We start from the raw sequence: 19,843 nt of genomic DNA on the forward strand, positions 1-19,843 counted from the left end.
TTTGCAATATTAGTGTTTTTGTGTGTGAAATTGTATGTAGTATCACTTGGCAAATCATTTGTGAAAAATTTATTTAAAAATGGAAATAATATGTACGTAACAGATAAATTTTAAAATTCATTGGCTGAAGTTGGAAACAGTGGTTGGAAGCATTTGATCTGTTCGGTCTTAACGCTTTGCCCCCTGACAGTTGCAGTAATACCTCCCCTAGACTGTTGAAATTCTTAAAATATCTGTTTTAATATGATGTTTTTAAACTTTTTTAAAACTTTGGGCCAGTTGCGGTGTGTCATGCCTGTAATCCCAGCACTTTGGGAGGCCTAGAGGGGAAGATCATGTGAGGTCAGGAGTCCAAGACCAGCATGGTGAAATGTGTTTCTCCCCAAAATGCAAAAATTAGCTGAGCGTGGTGATGTGTGTGTTTAATCCCAGCTACTCGGGAGGCATAGGCAGGAGAATCGCTTGAACCCAGGAGAGAGAGGTTGTAGTGAGTCGAGATTTCACCACTGCACTCCATCCTGGGTGACAGAGTGAGACTCCTTCTCAAATTAAAAAAATAAAATAAAATGAAACTTTACTGTGCAAATAACAGCCGTAGAGAGGATGGTAGGTTAAGCTGTGAGAAACTTTTAGCCTGTCTGTGAAATGAGCATTAGAATGCAGGTGGCATAATCAGCCTTGGGCAAAATAAGGAGCATCCTAAAGACTAAGTTTGTAGATTTTAAAGGCTAGGTTACTGGTATCTCCATAGTCCTGTATTATGGTAGGCCTAGTCACCTGTGGCAAAAAGGGGGACCAGGAGAAGTTTCTACCCAGAGACGTATTGTATCATTTGTCTCCTGCATATGAGCCCAAGTGCAGAAACAATAATAGAGTACATCTCAAATTGGAGTTTCCAGGGTGTCACTATGTATGTAATTTATTTCACTTTGAGTAATGTTCAGTATTCAAGGTATGGTAATTCCACATTTTGTTAACATTTCTCTATTGATGGACATCAGGATTATTTCTAGTTTTGCCTAATGGGAGTAAAACTGTTAGGAAACTCATCAACATATCATAGAGCTTCTGTGGATATATGCTTTCATATCTCTTGGGTAAACACCTCCACACCTCTGTTACTTTGAAGGACTGCTCCACAATGTTGGCAATGTGAAATAATTTGTATGCAAACCCCCATAAACTCTACAGGGGATAAGTGAAGGAATAACATCCTGAAGAAGTGGTGATGCATGAGGAGTAAAAAATTTTTTAATGTAAACATTTTAGGGATTATGATATATAGTTTTTTCATTTGATGTAAAATGATTCACGTTTTTCAGATTAACCAAGCTACTCATGATCAAGCAGTGGTGCTACAAAGAGCTCTTCAGAGCATTCATAATCCCTCATTTGAGTGCATACTTAGAAATAAGTCAGTACTTCTTCCTCAGCAAATATCTGATGAGGTTAGTATGAAATTTTGACAGTTCTGGGATCCTGAATGATCTCTTCTTAACACATAAATTAAGCTATGAGAATTTGAGGCTAAATATTGTAGACCCAAAACACTTCAGTCTGTAACTCTATTTATTTATTTAAAATTTCATAAGGTTATCTTTGACCTGATAGCCGCTAATATTAATAGTACAGCTTCAGTGATTTTGAAATTTTTAAATAAGCTTTTTGTGTTATAATTTACATTGCACAAACTACATCAAATAAGTTTTAGTATATGTTTAAACTGCTCACACAAGCGCAAGGAATAGAATGTTTACATTGGCTCCAGAATTTTTCTTGTGATGTTTATTCTCTTAAATTTTACATAAATGGAATTGTATACGTTGTACCCCTTTGGGTCTGGCTTATATCTATCAGCAAAATTGTGAAAGTCGTCCATGTTGTTATATATGTGTGTAGCTTATTTCACTTTGGGTAGTCCATGTATGGTTACTTCACATGTTGCTAATTCATTCATGTGTTGATGGACGTTTGAATTATTCACAACAGTCTAGTTTTGACTGTTGTGAATAAAATTTTTAGGAAGCTTATCAAGTCATAGTGCTTCTGTGGACGTATGTTTTTGTATCTCTTGGATAAACATCTTTGCATAGCATGACTAAGTAATTTGACTGTTTTTATTTTTAAAATTTTATGAAAAATAGGATAAAGCTATATGAGACTTGAACCTGAAGCATACTTTGTGGATATTGCTGTATCTTCCCTTCATATGGGAAGTCGTTTTTTGACTTAATGTTATGATATTAAAAATGAGACTAAGGGAACTTTTGTCTTTAAAGGCAGGTCTGATGATGTTTACTTTTACTGCCATTTACACTTATTTCACAAAGAGACATGTTTTGTTTTCCTGCTTATTCACTTTAACATTCTGTCAGCACTTTTAATTATTTCTTTCTTTTCTGCAGGCTTCCAGATATATGCCTGATATTTGTGTAATTAGAGGTATACAGAAAATTATCTGGGCATCAGCATGTGGGGCATTAGGACTAGTATTTAGCCCAAATGAAGAGATAACTAAAATTTATGAAATGGTAAGAATTATTAGAGAAATCGATTTTAAGAAAATGTTGCTTGATTGTACATGTGATTAATTTTCATCATTTCTGTCACCTTATAGACCAAGTCGCTTGTATCTAATAGTTTAAAATTAATTTCTACTTATAAATATATATTTATAGTACATATGTACTACACATATATATATGTACTTATAAATATGTAGTTTTATTTTGAAAATAAAATAGGAGCCTGCCATGAGGCAGCTTTCTTTTCTTCCTTTTTAAAAAGACTTCTTATTGACTCAAATATAATGAATCCACCTCTCCCCATTTTCTTTAGTTCTTCATTCTTCATGATTTTGTCCTGTGTAAATTTTTGGTTAATTGTCTCTTTGGGAATTATGGCATTTAAATTTTACTTGGCATCAGGCACAGTGGGTCACGCCTATTGATCCCAGCACTCTAGGAGGCCGAGGTGGGCAGATTGCCTGAGGTTAGGAGTTTGAGACCAGCCTGGTCAACGTGGTGAAACCCCATCTCTCCAGCGGGTGAGGGATGGGGAAAGGGGGGAAATTAGTTGCACGTAGTGGCACAGACCTGTAATCCCAGCTATGTGGGCAGCTGAGGCATGAGAATGACTTGAACCCAGGAGGCAGAGGGTTGCAGTGAGTGGAGATCATGCCTCTGCACTCAAGCCTGGGCAACAGAGCAAGACTCTGTCTCAATCAGTCAATCAATGAATTTTACTTGGTTCTTTTAGAACACTCAGAAGCAGGAAGAATGTCTACCATTTAGGTATTATCACCAGCCTTCTGGTACATTAAGCAAGCTATTTATAGAAGTAAGACTGTGTTTAGCTCTTTGACATCTATGGTATTTACCTACCCCTATAGAACCCTGATGATCTCTGTTAAAATATACATTAGTGGGTTTAAATATATGTTAGTGTAGTTAAAAGGAGAACGTGAGTCATGGCATTATACAACTTCCCTTTTTGGAATAGTTGAATGGTTATTCTGTTCCAGATATATAAGTCTTAGTTACATTTTGATGGATAGTGGCAGATTAAAAATTATTAGCTACCTAGTTGGTTATGTTTCAGGTTGCAGAAGTCTTCCATGGGCTTCCTGAACATTTGTATTATGATCGATTTTTGAATGAAATGATCTGTAGGTAGGCTCTACGATAGAACTAGTCAAAGACCCAAACCACAGTGCCAAAGTGATTCTGTAGTAGCAGTTATGATTGAAGCAGATCACTCACATCCAGAAGAGTATAAAAAGTGAGGAGTACCTATCATCGAATGTGCTTCTTAAATCCCACTTGGAGTATATCCCAAAGAGCTTCTGTAGCCACAAGTGAAGAGTCTGAGGCTGCATGGTCTTTATCGAGTAGGCAATTGTAAATGGTAACTAGAGAGTTTGTGAATTTCCTCTTGAATATGTCTCTAGGTAACTTGCTCCTGATTCTAATTTTGCAGACCACCAATGGAAGCAATGAGCTGGAGGTGGAAGATGACAAGTTTGCGGTGAAGCACTGGAAGTGATGACCTTAGTTTTGCTTTACTTCCAACAGCATTGGATGCACTTAGTAAAGAAAAGTCCTGGCAGACCTTCATCATTGACTTACTATTGCACTGTCCAAGCAAGTATGTGATTTTTATATTTAATTTGAAGGAAAGCTTACCTTACCATTTCAAGCAGAAATGAATGACTTCTAAAGAAAATTTTTTTCCAGAAGTGAAGGAAGGAACCCTTTTACTTGCCCATGTAACACCTTGAAGTGTAGAAGAGTTTTTTAAAAAACATGTTTCCACTTCACCTAAACTTTTGTCTCTGCAAGATGCCAGCACTGATTTTTTTTTTTGACATTTCTTATTGTGGTAAAACATGTAATTATATACATAACACAAAATTAGCCACTTTAACCTCTTTTTTAAGTTAGCTTTGTTCATTGGCATTAATTGCACAATATTGTGCAGTTATGACAGGCATATGTCGAATGATTGCAATATTGTGTAGTCATTACTGCTTTATCTCAAAAATATTTTATCACCCTCAAAATATTTTTTCACCCTCTAACAAATTCTTTTAATCAATGACTCCCATTTTCACTATCCTCCGATCTATAGTAACTTAAAATATTTATTCAGTTTCTATGCGTTTACTATTTTAGGTACCTCCTATAAGTGGAACCACACAAATTTGTGCCTTTGTATCTAGCCTGTTAGCTTAGCATAATGTTTTAAAGATTCATCTATGTTGTAGCATGGTCAGAACTTGATTCATTTTCAGGGGATACTCTCTTGTATGTGTATACTAGATGTTTTTATACATCGGTCTGTTGATAGACACCTGGATTATTTCTACCTTTTAGCTATTGAGTATTGTTATTGTGAATATTACTATGTGCACGAATCTCTGAGTTCCTGTTCTCAGAGCTGTTGAGTCTATTTCTAGAAATGGATATGCTGGGTCATAGGGTAAGTTGTGTTTAACTTTTTAAAGATTGGGTGAACTTTTTTAACATTGGCTTCAGCACTTTACACTCCCGACATACTTTACAGAGGCTTAAGTTTCTCCACATCCTCTCCCACACTATTTTCACTTTTGTTAATGGCCATCCTAATGTATGTAAGATGGAACCTCATTGTGGTTTATATTTACATTTTCCTCATGACTTAACTAATGTAGTGATATTGAGCATCGGCTCTTGTGATATTACTGGTCACTTGTATATCTGCTTTAGAGAAATGTGTATTCCAGTTTTTATACCATTATTGAATTTGATTATTTTTTGTAGTGAGTTTCTGTATACATTCTGGATATCAATTCCTTATCAGACTAATGATTTAGAGACATTTTCTCCTATTCTCCAGGATTTATTTCCACTCTGTTGTTAATGTTCTTTTAGGCACAGAAGTTTTTATTTTTCATGAAGTTTATGTCTTCTTTGGTTGCCTGTATTTCTGTCATCCTCAAGATAGAAATCGTTGGCAAATCCAGAGCAAAAGATATTTTCTCCTACATTGTTTTCTAAAAATTTTATATTTTTATAGTTCTTAATTTTAGGTCTTTCATCCCATTGGAGTTGATTTTTGTGAATGATTGAAGCCAAGTGTCCAACTCCATTCTTTTGAATGTGGATATCCAGCTTTCCCATCATTATGAATAGAGCGGTCTTACCCCCATTAAGTGGTCTTGGCACCTTGTTGAAGATACAAGGGATTGTTTCTAGGCTCTAAAATTACATTCCTTTGGTCTATATGCCTGTCCTTAGGCCAGTGCCACACTCCTGATTACTTTAGCTTTGTAGTACATTGGAATGTAAGTCCTTCGACTTTGTTGGGGTTTTTCTTTTGTTCGTTTGTGTTTTGGTTTTGCATAGGTTTTTATTTGTTTTCGAAGTTATTTAGACCTTTCTAGGTTCTATAGAAATCAATATAAATTTTACATTGCAGATTGCATTGAATCTCTCTCAAAAGAGTGATTGCTGGCTGGGCATGGTGGCTCAAGCCTGTAATCCCAGCACTTTGGGAGGCCAAGACGGGCAGATCACAAGGTCAGGAGATCGAGACCATCCTGGCTAACACAGTGAAACCCCATCTCTACTAAAAAATACAAAAAACTAGCTGGGCGAGGTGGCGGATGCCTGTAGTCCCAGCTACTTGGGAGGCTGAGGCAGGAGAATGGCGTAAACCTGGGAGGCAGAGCTTGCAGCGAGCTGAGATCGCGCCACTGCACTCCAGCCTAGCGACAGAGCAAGACTCCATCTCAAAAAAAAAAAAAACAAAAAGTGATTGCCACTTAACAGTATTAGTCTTCCAAGTCATGAACATGGGATATGTCTTTTCATTTACTTAGTTTCTGTTTATTTCTTCAACAGTCTTATTTCTTTTCTGCTAAATTATTTCTAAGTACTGTAGTGCTAACTTGCTCTTTTTGCTGCTCTTGTGGATGGAATTGTTTTCTTAATTTTCTTTTGGGATATTCATTGCTAGTATATCAAAACACAACTAATTAACTTTGTATTGATTTTATTCATCCTGCAATTTTGTTAAATTTCTTTGTGGAGTAGAGGTTTTTTTACAGTAAGATCATGTCACTTGGAGATAACATAATTTTACTTCTGTCTTTCCTTTTTGGACCAATTTTATATCTTCCCTTTTTTGCCTAACTGCTCTCCTGCCTTCATTAGTAGTAGTAAGAGCAATCATACTATCTTGTTCCTGATTTAGGAAAAACTGTTAATCTTTCACCATTTAGTGATGTTGTTATTCCTGATCCAGACCCCTAGAGAGGGTTCCTGGATTTGGGTCAAGTCCACAGAGTAAAGTGAGAGCAAGTTCATAGAGAAGTAAGGAACCAAAAGCATGGGTACTCTATAAGCAGAGCAGCCCTGAGAGTTGCTAGTTGGTTATGTTTATGGTGATTTCTTGATTACATGCGAACAAGGTTTATTTATGCTAAACAGGTGGATTATTTGTGGATTTTCTGGAAAAGGGGTGGGAATCTGCCTCTCCCCGCTCCCACCCACCTGAGGGTTTCTCCCTTTTTTGAACTGTATAAGGTAAAGTCTGGATGGTGCCCGTGGTATTTGTAAAGTGATATGGCGCTAGTGGGAGTGTCTTTTAGCAAGCTAATGCTTTATAATTAGTGTATGATGAGCCAGCTTCTTTACTGCATCCTGTTTTATCAGCAGTCTTTGTGACCTGCATTTTGTGTGGACTTCCTGTGGGAGTCGCTCTGGTTCAAATACCTGTGACTGTGTTAGCTATTAGTTTTTCATATATGGGCTTTATGCAGTTGAGACACTTCTATATTCCTAGTTTTTGAAATCAGTTTTATTATGAAAAGGTGTTTACATTAGTTTGAATAATTTTTTTAATCAATTGAGATAGCCTTGTTATTTTCTTTATTGTATTTCTGATAATGTTGTTACTGCAAAAAGTTCCTGATCCAGATCATAAGAGAGTACTGTTCAGTCTCATGTAAGAAAGAATTCAGGGTGAGCCCATAAAGTAAAATAAAGTTTATTAAGAAAGTAGAGGAATAGGCTGGGTGTGGTGGCTCATGCCTGTAATCCTGGCAATCTGAGAGGCCAAGGCGGGTGGATCACTTGAGGTCAGGAGTTCAAGACCAGCCTGATTAACCTGGTGAAACCTGGTCTGTCATAAAATACAAAAATTAGTGGGGCATGATGACAGGTGCCTCTAATCCCAGCTACTTGACAGCTGAGACAGAGGATCACTTGAACCCAGGAGACGGTGGTTGCACTGAGCTGAGATTGCACCACTGCACTCCAGCCTAGGTGGCTGAGTAAGACTCCCTCGGGAAGGGGTGCAGGAGGGGCAGGGGAAAAGAAAGTAGAGGAATAGAAAATGGCTGCTCCATAGACAGAGCAACCCTAAGGGCTGCTGCTTACCCATTTATATGGTTATTTGTTGATTATATGCAAAACAAGGGGTGGGTTATTCATGCTTTCCATTTTTATACCATGTAGGGTAAACTTCCTGACATTGCCATGGCATTTGTAAACTAACATGGCGCTGGTGGGACTGCAGCAATGAGGACAGAGGTCACTCTCATTGCCATCTTGGCTTTGATGGGGTTTAGCTGGCTGTCTTACTGCAACCTGTTTCATCAGCAAGGTCTTTATGATTTGTATCTTCTGCCAACCTCTGTCTCGTCCTTTGCCTTAGAATGCCTAACCCTGTGGGAATGCAGCGCAGAAAGGCTCAGCCTTATTTTACCTAACCCCTGTTCAAGATGGAATTGGTCTGGTTCAGAGGTTTTTGACAATAGATTAAGAATCAATTCATATGTTTAAACACCCTTACGTTCTTGATAAATCCCGCACTTCATCATGGTACCTCGTACTTTTAATATGCTGCTGTATTTGTTGCTAGTATTTTATTGAGGATTTTTGGATGTATATTATTGTCAATGAAAAGGATCGAACTCTGTGGAATATTTGAAGAGGTTTATTCTGAGCCAAATATGAGTGAGCATGGCCCATGACCCAGCCCTCAGGAGGTCCTGAGAACATATGCCCAGGGTGGTTGGGGTGCAGCTTGGTTTTATACATTTTAGGGAGGCATGAGACATCAGTCAGATACATTTACGAAATACTGGTTTGGTCCAGAAAGGTGGGACAACTCAAAAAGTGGGTGACAGGGGCTTCCAGGGTATCAGTGAATTTGAACATTTTCTGTTTGACAGTTGGTTTTTATTGAAAGACCTGGCATCATAGAAAGCACATGTGCAGGTTAAGATAAAAGATTGTGGAGATCAAGGTTCTTTTGAAGTCTTTTTACAGTGGCTGCCCTTAGAAACAATAAATGACAAATGTTTCCTGTTCAGATCTTGAAAAGGTGCTAGACCTTTAGTTAATCTCTTTAGAATTAACAGGACTTAGAAGAAAAACACTTAGCTATGTTAATAGAGATTTTTTACAGATGCATATTTTCTCCCTCAAAGGAAAGCTGCAGAGCCGTTTCAAGATATGGCTAAGAAACATGTTTTGGGGTAAAATATTTTGATACTCTTCCTTATATCGTAATGTTATGCCAGAGTCATACTGGAAAGTAGGTCACAATATATAGGGTTAAATAAAACTCATCTGATGAGGATTTGTGATTTGTAGGGAATGACTCCCCAGACCCCTTAGACAGGAATTTGGGCAACATAAAACTATCAGACCTTCATTATTGAAATGTATTGTGTTGGTCTCTACTTTCCCCTTCCCTTTCCCCTTCCTTCCCTCCTTCCCTTCCCTTCTCCTTACCTTTTAATTCCCTCCCTCCCTCAGTCCCTCCCTCCCTCCTTCCTTTTTTTTGGAAAAAATATTTGTCTAGCTTTGTTAGGTGAATAGTATTGGTCTTATACGTTAAGAAATACAGGTTGAGTATCCTTTATTTGAAATGCTTGGGACTCAGAAGTGTTTGGGGTTTTAGAATGTTTGCATATCTTGGTGATGGGAAACCAGTCTAAACAGGAAATTCATTTTTCATCTACCTTCATGAAGGTAATTTTGTATATTTAATAGTTTTGTGCATGAAACAAAGATTGTGTTAAGGACGGAGGGATGGAGTTTTTCACTTGTGTCATCTCAGCACTCAAGTTTCGGATTAGAGAACATTTCTGATGTTTGTATTAGCGATGGTCGACCTGTACTGTCTTGTTATAAAATAAATGATTTTGGAAAAGGGAAAACTTTATTTTAACCCTTTGAACATTTCAACAATTGAACACTCTGGTCCTGGTGAAACGGCTATGTTGTCTGGTGCGTACACCCTGGAGCTCATGGGCATCCACCAGGAAGACTTAGGGCACAGACACACTGAAGGTGTTTAGGAGCGGAGGTTTAATAGAAGAGGAGAGAAAGAGAAGCAGTTGTCTCTACAGAGAGAGGGGTCTCTGAGGAGAAAGGACTGGCTGGCAGCCCATGCACTGGATTTTCTAGCCCAGTTTGAGGAGGCTGTGTCTGATTTACATAGGACTCACAGATTGGTTTGATCAGGTATGATGTTTACATAGTGTGCAAGGAAGGCTGATTGCCCCACCCTAATCTTTTTATCTTTTCTTTTCTTTTCTTTTTTTTTGAGAGGGAGGTCTTGCTCTGTTCCCCAGGCTGGAGTGCAGTGGCACAATCTCGGCTCATTGCAACCTCCACCTCTCAGGTTCAAGCAATTCTCCTGCCTAAGCCTCCTGAGTAGCCAGTAGCTGGGAATACAGGTGCACACCACCACACCCAGCTAATTTTTGTATTTTTAGTAGAGATGGGGTTTCACCATGTTGGTCAGGCTGTTACCGAACTCCTGACCTAGTGATCCTCCCACCTGGGCCTCCCAAAGTTGCTGGAATTACAGGGGTGAGCCACTGCGTCCAGAGGCCCCACCCTAAGGTTATTATGCAAATTGGGCTGTTCCAGTTGATCGGAGCTATCTTGTCTGCTCCTTACTGTACACTGGCTGGCAGAGAGGCTGGCAGAGAAGGTAAGAGGGAGCCACCATCTTGAAAATGCCTAGTCCCTTGTTCCTGCCTGCCTTCACCTGTGCAAGCTTCCAGCTTGTTTGTCTGTGTCTGCAACTGTACCTTACAGGCTGCTCTTTGTTGGAAAATGATTTGGGGCTGCTTTTCATGAAAAAGAAAAGCCTTATCAAGGACTCCAACATCCTTACTATCTGCCTGAGTAATTTTTTCTTAACTCCTGTATCACTGGGGTTTTCTTTTTGGTAGATGTGAGCTTGTGAAATGTGTTTGGTGTTTGTCCCTTTTTCCTGGAGTAGACTCCTTTGGAGTCACCAAAGTGCTGTCTCTTTATATTCTAGTGTTGAGTGGAAAGAGGAAAGCATGATTATGAGAGACAGGACTAGCTGGATTTCCTAGGCCAACTAACAATTCCTAAGCCTATCTGGGAAAGGTCACTGAACCCACCTTTAAATAGAGCTTGTAACTCAACTTACTCCTGACCAATCAGGGAGTAAAGAGAACTCACTAAAATACCAGTTAGGCTAAAAGCAGGAGATAAAGAAATAGTTAAATCATCTATCGCCTGAGAGCATAGAGGGGAGGGACAATGATCTAATATAAACTCAGGCATTCAAATTGGCAGTGGCACCCTGTTTGGGTCCCCTCCCATTGTATGGGAGCTCTGTTTTCACTCTGTTAAATCTCACAACTGCACACTTTCTGGTCTGCGTTTGTTCTGGCTCAAACTAAGCTTCCACTCGCCTTCCACCACTGCTGAATGCTGCCATTGCAGACCCAACATTGACTTCTACCCCTCCAGATCTGGCAGGGTATCCACTGCGCTTCTGATCCAGGGAGGCACCCACTGCTACTCCTGATTGGGCTAGAGGTTTGCCATTGTTCTTGTGCAGCCAAGTGCCTGGGTTCAGTCCTAATCAAGCTGAATACTAGTCGCTGGGTTCCACGGTTCTCTTCCATGAACCATGGCTTCTAATAAGAGCTGTAACACTCACTGCATGACCCAAGATTCCATTCCTTAAAATCTGTGAGGCCAAGAACTACAGGTCAAAGAACAGAAGGCTTGCTGCCATCTTGGGACCTCTAAGAACAAAGACCCACCACTGACAATTAGAGGGTTGGTACTCTTAGCCCCAGGGAGCAGTTTCTAGGAGGGGAGAGCAGCTGAAGGTCAAGTTGACCGCTGGTGGCCAGTAGATTATTTAATCATGCCTATGTAATGAAACCTCCTTAGAAAACCAAGAAGACAGGCTTCAGAGAGCTTCTGGATAGCTGAACATGTAGTTTCCTGGAGGGTGGTGTACACATAAAAGCAGACATCAAGAAACTTTAATGCCAAATGTAAGGTAGTTTGTTTTGTTTTGAAGGGAGTTTTTGCATTTAACAGTGTTTCGGCTGGGCGCAGTGGCGCAAGCCTGTAATCCCAGCACTTTGGGAGGCCGAGGCGGGTGGATCACAAGGTCAAAAGATTGAGTCCATCCTGGCTAACACGGTGAAACCCGGTCTCTACTAAAAAAACTAGCCGGGCGAGGTGGTGGGCGCCTGTAGTCCCAGCTACTCGGGAGGCTGAGGCAGGAGAATGGTGTGAACCCGGGAGGCGGAGCTTGCAGTGAGCTGAGATTCGGCCACTGCACTCCAGCTTGGGCGACAGAGCAAGACTCTGTCTCAAAAAAAAAAAAAAAACAGTGTTTCAAGAATTTTAACCTATAAATAAAAATACTCCAACTGAACCTAAAAACTACACTTTATAAACCTTATAACTTAGATGTTTGTACTGGAACAGGAATTAAAAGAAGTTAAAGAGTGTAAGCAAAAACTCAGTTGTATGTAAGAAAACCCAGTTTCCCCTAAGGAAGAGAAAGAGCTGGAGTCCTTTAAAAAGTAACTGCCTGTTTTTCTGTGGCTAGTGAGCCTTATCTCTCCTCCTTTCCTAGGCATGGTGAAGACCCTGGTTCTCTAGCTGTGCAGCTGCAAGGTCACTAGACAGATACACTCAAGTCGCAAAACATGTTATTCCTTGAAAAGTAAGAAGTGATGTAATGCATGTTTTAATTAATTGAATAGCTGTCATTGTTTCTCACTTCTGTAATATGCTTCCTGCTGCACAGATCTCCTCCCACCCCCAGGAAATGCTTAAAAGGTAACTCTTTGTTCAGCCCTCAATCCTTTGGATGTTAATCCAACTGGGCCACTGCACCTAAATAATAAATATCCTCCTGAACCCCATCAGTCTCTCTGATTCCTTAAAAAATCTCACAGCAATACCTAAATGATTCCATGGTTGATTAATACTGCACAACAAGTTTTATTCTAGAGTGATAATGGTTTCTTCATGTTAACTGCGTAACAATGAGCTGTTTAAAAAAAAAGGAAAATCAGTTGATATCTCAGCATGAATCTTAAGCATATGTTTGGTTTGGGGGAATGATCATCTGTATTTTTTATCAGAAATATATATTGTAAAAAATAAGGCTTTTGATTTAGAACTTTCTGTCTCTGAGGTATTTTGTATCTTCATAAAGACAAAGGCAGTATCTCAGTTGTTTCTGTGTATCTGTTTGGGCGAGGCTGCTTCATACCCTTTTAGACTCGGGCATTCTAGGAGGAAAAAGTAAGAAAAACCAACATCATTTCAGAGTTTTCTGTCATCCAAACGTAATACAACACAATGGTGGTCTTTTATATAGCACTGGCTATAGATAAAAATTAGAGCTTCCAAGAACAGTCTAGTGCTCACCAGTATGCTTTTATATTTGGGTGTATATGTACATAAAATACAGTGCAACTGCATCTCAAAAAAAAAAAAAACCAGAAATCCGCTGATTATCAGTGACAGTCCTTAGTTTATGACTAGTCACTTTTCTTGCTGCTTTCAAGATTGTCTTTGTTTTAGACAGTTTAATAAGCGTGTATCTTTGTGTGTGTTTCTTTGACTTTATCTTACTTGGAGTTTCTTGGGCTTCTTGGGTGTTTGTTTCCTAAAATTTGTGACATTCTTGATAACTGTTCTGTTAAAACTCTGTTTCTTTCTCTCTTCTCTTTGAACTTCCAAAATGTGTAGGTAGGTCTGCTTGATGGTTTCCCACAGGTTCCTGGGCTGTGTTCACTTTTCTTTATTATTTTTTCTCTCTCTTCCTGACTTGATAATTTTAAGTGCCTTTTCTTTAGGTGTGCTTCTTTCCCCTCTCGTAGCTGCTCAAATCTCAATACAAAATGCGAGAGGAAAAGGCTCTGGCTCTTTTAATCCCCTGAAAGTTGCTTCAGCAGGAGGAGGAAGCTCCTGCAAAATGGCTGGGGAATATAACAATAACTGAACACCTCTGTCGGGACCATCTTTTTTTTTTTTTTGGGACAGAGTCTCGCTCTATCAGCCCAGGCTGGAGTGCGGTGACCGTATCTCAGCTCACTGCAAGCTCCGTCTCCCGAGTTTACGCCATTCTCCTGCCTCAGCCTGCCCAATAGCTGGGACTACAGGCGCCTGCCACCTCGCCCGGCTAGTTTTTTGTATTTTTTAGTAGAGATGGGGTCTCACCGTGTTAGCCAGGATGGTCTCGATCTCCTGACCTCGTGATCCGCTCGTCTCGGCCCCCCAAAGTGCTGGGATTACAGGCTTGAGCCAACGCGCCCGGCCTCTGTCGGGACCATCTTAATCAGAAGTGACAACTGGTGCACAAGTCTTCCTGAGATTTAGAGGGCAGGGTTCTTTCTGTCCATCCTGGCTCTTGCAGGCTGCTCCAGAAGTGTTTGCAAGGCAGCATACCACAGTGGTAGTTGATGGAGCATAGGTAGCTGCTGTTGAGCTAAGTTATGAAATTGATCAAATTTAATTGTAGTTTACCATCCAACTCTTCTTTTGAAAGCTGTAAACCTTTAGATAGACTGTAGGATTCCAAAATATTTGTATCAGATGATTCTACCAACTGCACCTATTATCTAGTCGGAGAGACAGATTCATGGTGCTCTGTAGTTCACTCTTGCTCTCTTCCCAGAACCCTGTAACATCTTCCTTCTAACCTCTGTGTCTTTACACCTAAAGTGAGACTTGCATAAATATCATATAGGTGAATCCATTTTTTAAAAGTGCATTTTGCCGATCTCTGCCTTTTCACACAGAGCTTACATTTAAAGTTATTACAAGCAAGGAATGGCTTACTCTGACATTTACCTGCTTGTTTTCTGCGTGTCCTCTATACTATTTGATCCTCAGTTCCTCCATTGCTCATTTTAAAAATTTGGTTGGTTTTTTAAAAATGTGCTTACTCCCTTTTCTGTATTTTTTATATTTTTTATTAATTATATTTGAGACTTTAGTTAATATCCTAAACTTAAAATAGCCTATGTTGAATAATGCTAACTTGTTTGAATTATATAAAGTTTAGTTTCAACAGTATATAAATATGCTGCTTTTGTACTTTCCATCCTTCCTAATCTATATTATTGTCTCAGAGTATATCTGTATCCATTGTGTCTGTTAAAATGGATTTATAATTGTCTTATGTAATAGCTGCCTACCAGAAGTACAATAATAATAGTTACCTTTGCCAGTTTTGTAATAGTAATAGCAGCTTTCTTTACAGTGTTAATTCTTCTGTGGCTTAAGATCACTGTCCAATGTCCTTTCATTTTAACTTGATGACTTCCTCCTACCAATCCTTGTAGAGCAGGGGTGGTAACATATTCTCTTAGCTTTTCTGTATCTAGGCATTTTTGCTTGAAGTATCACTTGCCAGATACAGATTGCTTGTTTGATAGCTTTTTTCTGTTAACATTTTGTTACTGCCTTCTGGCTTCTGTATTTTCCTTGCTTTCTGAGCTGTTTGTTGTTAATCAGTACTCCCTTCTACATAGCAAATGGCTTCCATATTTTCCGTGCATTCTGAGCTGACTGTTGTCAATCAAGACTCCCTTCTGCATGACAAATTGCTTCTCCCTTTCTGTTTTTACAATTGTCTTGGCTGTTGACTGATTATAATTTTCTTGATGTGGCTGACTGTCTCCCTGGAGGTTTTTACATTTCCAAAATTTGGACATTCAGATATTTCATCAAGTTTCGGAATTTTCAGCCATTTATGTCTTCAGATATTCTTTCTGCCTCTTCTCCTTCTGCACTTATGGGACAGCCATATTGCATGCATTGGTCTACTTCATGGTGTTCTGTGTACTTGTTAGGTTTTTCACACTTTAAAAAAATTATTTTTTCTGTTCTTAGACTGGGTTATTTCAATTTTCATTTCTTCAGACTTAATCTTTACCTGCTCAAATGTGCCATTATACTTCTTGAATGAACTTTTCATTTCCGTCATTGTGCTTTTTTATCTCTAGATAGTCCATATTTTCTTCTATAATTTGTCTCATCGATACTCTCATGTTCTTTTATCATTTGTCTATTTTTTTTTTTTCTTTAGGCTTAACTCTTTTTTTTTTTTTTTTTTTGAAGACAGAGTCTCACTGTCACCCAGGCTGGAGTGCAGGGGCGCAGTCCTGGCTCACTGCAACCTATGCCTTCCCTGTTCAAGCGATTCTCCTGTCTCAGCCTCTCGAGTAGCTGGGATTATAGGCATACACCACCATGCCTGGCTCATTTTTGTATTTTTTGTAGAGACGGGGTTTCACCGTGTTAGCCGGGATGGCCAGGATGGTCTCGATCTCCTGATCTCGTGATCCACCCAGCTTGGCCTTCCAAAGTGCTGGGATTAGAGGCACGAGCCACTGTGCCCGGCCAAAACTTGGTTTTTTATGGTCTTCGTGTATAAACTTCAGGACATTTTCAGTTTCTGCTTTTCACTTCACATTGGTCATACTTTCGTTTGTTTTGTGTTTTTTTGTTGTTGTTTGGTTGTTGTTTTTTAGAAAACTATATTCAAATCTTACAATGTGTTAACTCTGGAAGTTTTCTTCATTTCTCCAAGGTGTCTTCTTAGTTATTGAAGGGTTAGCCTGCATTGCACCAGTGTTTTGACTGAGTGTAATATAAAAACTGTCAGTTTTTAAAACTGTATCTGTACTAACACACCCCTTTTATACTTAGGGAGACTTTATAATTCTGCCTCAGCCTTCGGTTTTTTTCTCATATTGAAGCTGTAGATAAGCCTGAGGGCTAACAGTTTTACATGTTTTTGAGAATGTCTCCTGTCATGAGCATGTGCATGATTTTCTAAATTCTTTAGTGCATTTCACTGCTTTAGAATATCCTGATTTCTCCAAAAGAAAGATCTCTCCAGCTTTTGCCCCGTTTTGCAAGTTGTCTGTTTTATGGGTTAACCGTATACTTTGCTCCCAGGAACTTAGATGTTTGTGACCAATGCCTGGCATTTTCAACCATGAGTGAGTTCTGAGTTAGGCAAAACAGAGATACGTGTATTTCACTAATTCTTTATATAACTCCTAGACATAAGACACAATAAATTCGCACATAAGGTCATCTTTACTCCTTCCAGAATCAGGGATCCGGGCCTCACATTGGGAATGTGGTTTGCAGTTCTGAAGGCTTCAGCTGTGCCTGGGAGGTGGTATGGCAACACCACAAGACTTTCCTACTGTTTTTTTTTTTTTTTTTTTTTTTGAGACGGAGTCTCGCTCTGCCGCCCAGGCTGGAGTGCAGTGGCCGGATCTCAGCTCACTGCAAGCTCCGCCTCCCGGGTTCACGCCATTCTCCTGCCTCAGCCTCCCGAGTAGCTGGGACTACAGGCGCCCGCCACGTCGCCCGGCTAGTTTTTTTGTATTTTTAGTAGAGACGGGGTTTCACCATGTTAGCCAGGATGGTCTTGATCTTCTGACCTCGTGATCCGCCCGTCTCGGCCTCCCAAAGTGCTGGGATTACAGGCTTGAGCCACCGCGCCCGGCCTCTACTGTTTTAAAAATTATCTCTTGGCTCAGTATTTGCTTGGTTGATATAAATTGTTGATTTCCAGGGTCCTGTCAGTTTTGGGTTGATGTGCTATTTCTTTGGAGGGTTCGTAAGTATCTGTCCCGTAGCTTTGCTTTCAGTGTAATTTATGAAGCACTGATTGTTTTCTAATCTCAGAGTTCATACGTTTTTGTGCCTTAAAAATTTTCCTTAAAATACTTAAATAGTATGTTAACCTCCTAATTTGAGTTCCTAGATGTTAGGTGTTTGTTTTAGTGGATATGGTATGAAGCTTTTTGTTTGCTTCGTTTTTAAGTAAGATTATTGATTCCATATAAAATGCATGAGGCAGGATTCGTTTGTTATAAAGTACAGTTTGGTTTTATATAGGACAATCACAAAATACTTTGTTGCCAGGGTGACTTTCAAGTAAATATCTAAATGAACGAATAAGGGAATAATCACGTAAGTTTGCAGCAGGATCAACAACTATGAAGATTCCTGGCATAAGCCTACTTAGCTTGTTAGAAAAATAGCAAGGTTGGTGTAGCCGAGGCAGGATGAAAAAGGAGAACAATTATGTATGAAGAGCTCATAGAGATAACGGACAATCCATGTGATTGTTTTATATCGGTCATATTTTATGTGGGTCAATAGATACTACTTTAGATTTTACTCTAAGCCTGGTTCATAACTGGAAGTGGGATTAGTAAGGTTGTTACTGGCATCTAGTGGTGAGAGGCTGGAAATGCTGCTAAATATCCTAAAATCTGGAGTCTCAGACACCTTTAGGAATTTAACACAGCTGGACCATCTCTTCAGAAAATTGTGAAGAACGGCATACATGTGGAACTCTTTGATACTATAATTTGATGATTTCTGAATGCCATCTGTGGGTTTCATAAATAGGAGGGACTTTTGTAAGCCCTTGAAAAGTTCAATTGATTAAAGTTTGGGGGAGGTGAGGGGTGGGAGAGAGAGAGAGAAAAAAAAAGAGAGATTCTGAGTTTGTCTCCCAGAGTTAATGACTCAGTAAGCATTGCATGGAATCTGAGAAGCTGCATATCTTAAAGGTTCTCAAATGATGTTAATGTTGTTGGTCTGATAATCACATTTGAGAATCGTTGATACAATCAGACATATCTTTAGCCATGTTGCATATCCATGAGTTGCTTGCTCCAATGCAGTTTGTTGAAAGTGATTCTGGGGAGGCTAAAAAAGATATACAGAAGCTTAATGCATAGCACCTTTGTATAGTACCTAGAGGGTGTTTCCAGACATTTCCTAGAGAGGTTGTTAAAAATATGTCTTACAAAATAAGAGGCTTATATTTTATTGATTGATGCTTACCTTTGACATGATTCACCTTGAGCCCTGATTCACACTAAATATTAGAAAATCTAAGAAATCATACATTAAGAAACTTGAAATAGTAAGTAGTAATATTCCCAGCCTATAGGTGACAATTTGAGGATTAGCTCCCTGACAAATATTTTAAACTCATTTATTCTGTGTTGCTAGCCAAATGCTAAAATGGGGGTTACCTTGTATTTTACTGTTGATGTATACATCCTATTAAAGATACATCAGTGTTGGAATTATTTTGTTGTTGTTCATGAATTACATTGTGTTTTTATTTCAGAACTGTTCGTCAGTTGGCACAGGAGCAGTTCTTTTTAATGTGCACCAGATGTTGCATGGGACACAGGCCTCTGCTTTTCTTCGTTACTTTACTGTTTACCGTATTGGGGGTGAGATGTTTTCAGATGAACTTCTCAGTATAATGCATTCTTAACATGACAGATATTCAGAAAGTTACTATATAGCTTGCGTTATATTTAGAAAAGGCATCATTAATAAATGCAGTATTACAGTTTTTTACTATTTATAGATTGACTTTTTTCTTACAGTTCTTGAGACAAATATAGTATGTCTTGGAAAAATAAAGAGCTTACTGTTTTTGTCATTGATATGAAGTATTACCAATTGGTTTTAAAAAAATTACAGGGACTCTGAGTGTAGACTTGTGAATTCATGTTGTTTTAATTTAATATTTCAGAGCACAGCAAGAGAGAGGAGTAAATACTCAGGTGATTATTTCACACTTTTACGGCACCTTCTCAATTATGCTTACAATGGCAATATTAACATACCCAATGCTGAAGTTCTTCTTGTCAATGAAATTGATTGGCTCAAAAGGATTCGGGTAAGTTGAATAGTATTTAGTTTATTATGTCACGATCAAATCAGCTGTCTTATTAAAAGGAGGTTTGGAATCTTATTTAATCTCTATTTTTATTTGATGACTTAGGAGAGTAAATTCTCAAAATGCCTCTGAGAATGAATGCAAACAAAATGTATACTTTTCACTGGTGAGTTGATAACTTAGATTCATAGAAACACACATAGCTGGTTTCGTTCGGTGTGTTTTACTTTTCTTGGAACTTGGAATGCTGATAATTCCGTTTCTTTCACTTTGGTGTTTTTTGGGGAATTATCACATTTGA

At 39.0% G+C, this 19,843-nt stretch overlaps 1 protein-coding gene across 1 annotated transcript in view; it reads left to right on the forward strand.

Annotated features, from left to right (window-relative positions):
• Positions 1-19,843, forward strand: part of LOC117062150 (probable ubiquitin carboxyl-terminal hydrolase FAF-Y) — a 224,474-nt gene that overhangs the window by 149,783 nt on the left and 54,848 nt on the right. Inside the window, 7 exon segments of the mRNA XM_033175384.1 lie at positions 1,323-1,448; positions 2,406-2,531; positions 3,979-4,012; positions 4,015-4,050; positions 4,053-4,146; positions 18,979-19,087; positions 19,396-19,542. Of these exon segments, the coding sequence (XP_033031275.1) occupies positions 1,323-1,448; positions 2,406-2,531; positions 3,979-4,012; positions 4,015-4,050; positions 4,053-4,146; positions 18,979-19,087; positions 19,396-19,542 (672 nt within the window).

Source organism: Trachypithecus francoisi, unplaced genomic scaffold (assembly GCF_009764315.1).
Source record: "Trachypithecus francoisi isolate TF-2019V2 unplaced genomic scaffold, Tfra_2.0 Contig00131, whole genome shotgun sequence".
In the NCBI taxonomy this organism is placed as follows: Eukaryota; Metazoa; Chordata; class Mammalia; order Primates; family Cercopithecidae; genus Trachypithecus; species Trachypithecus francoisi.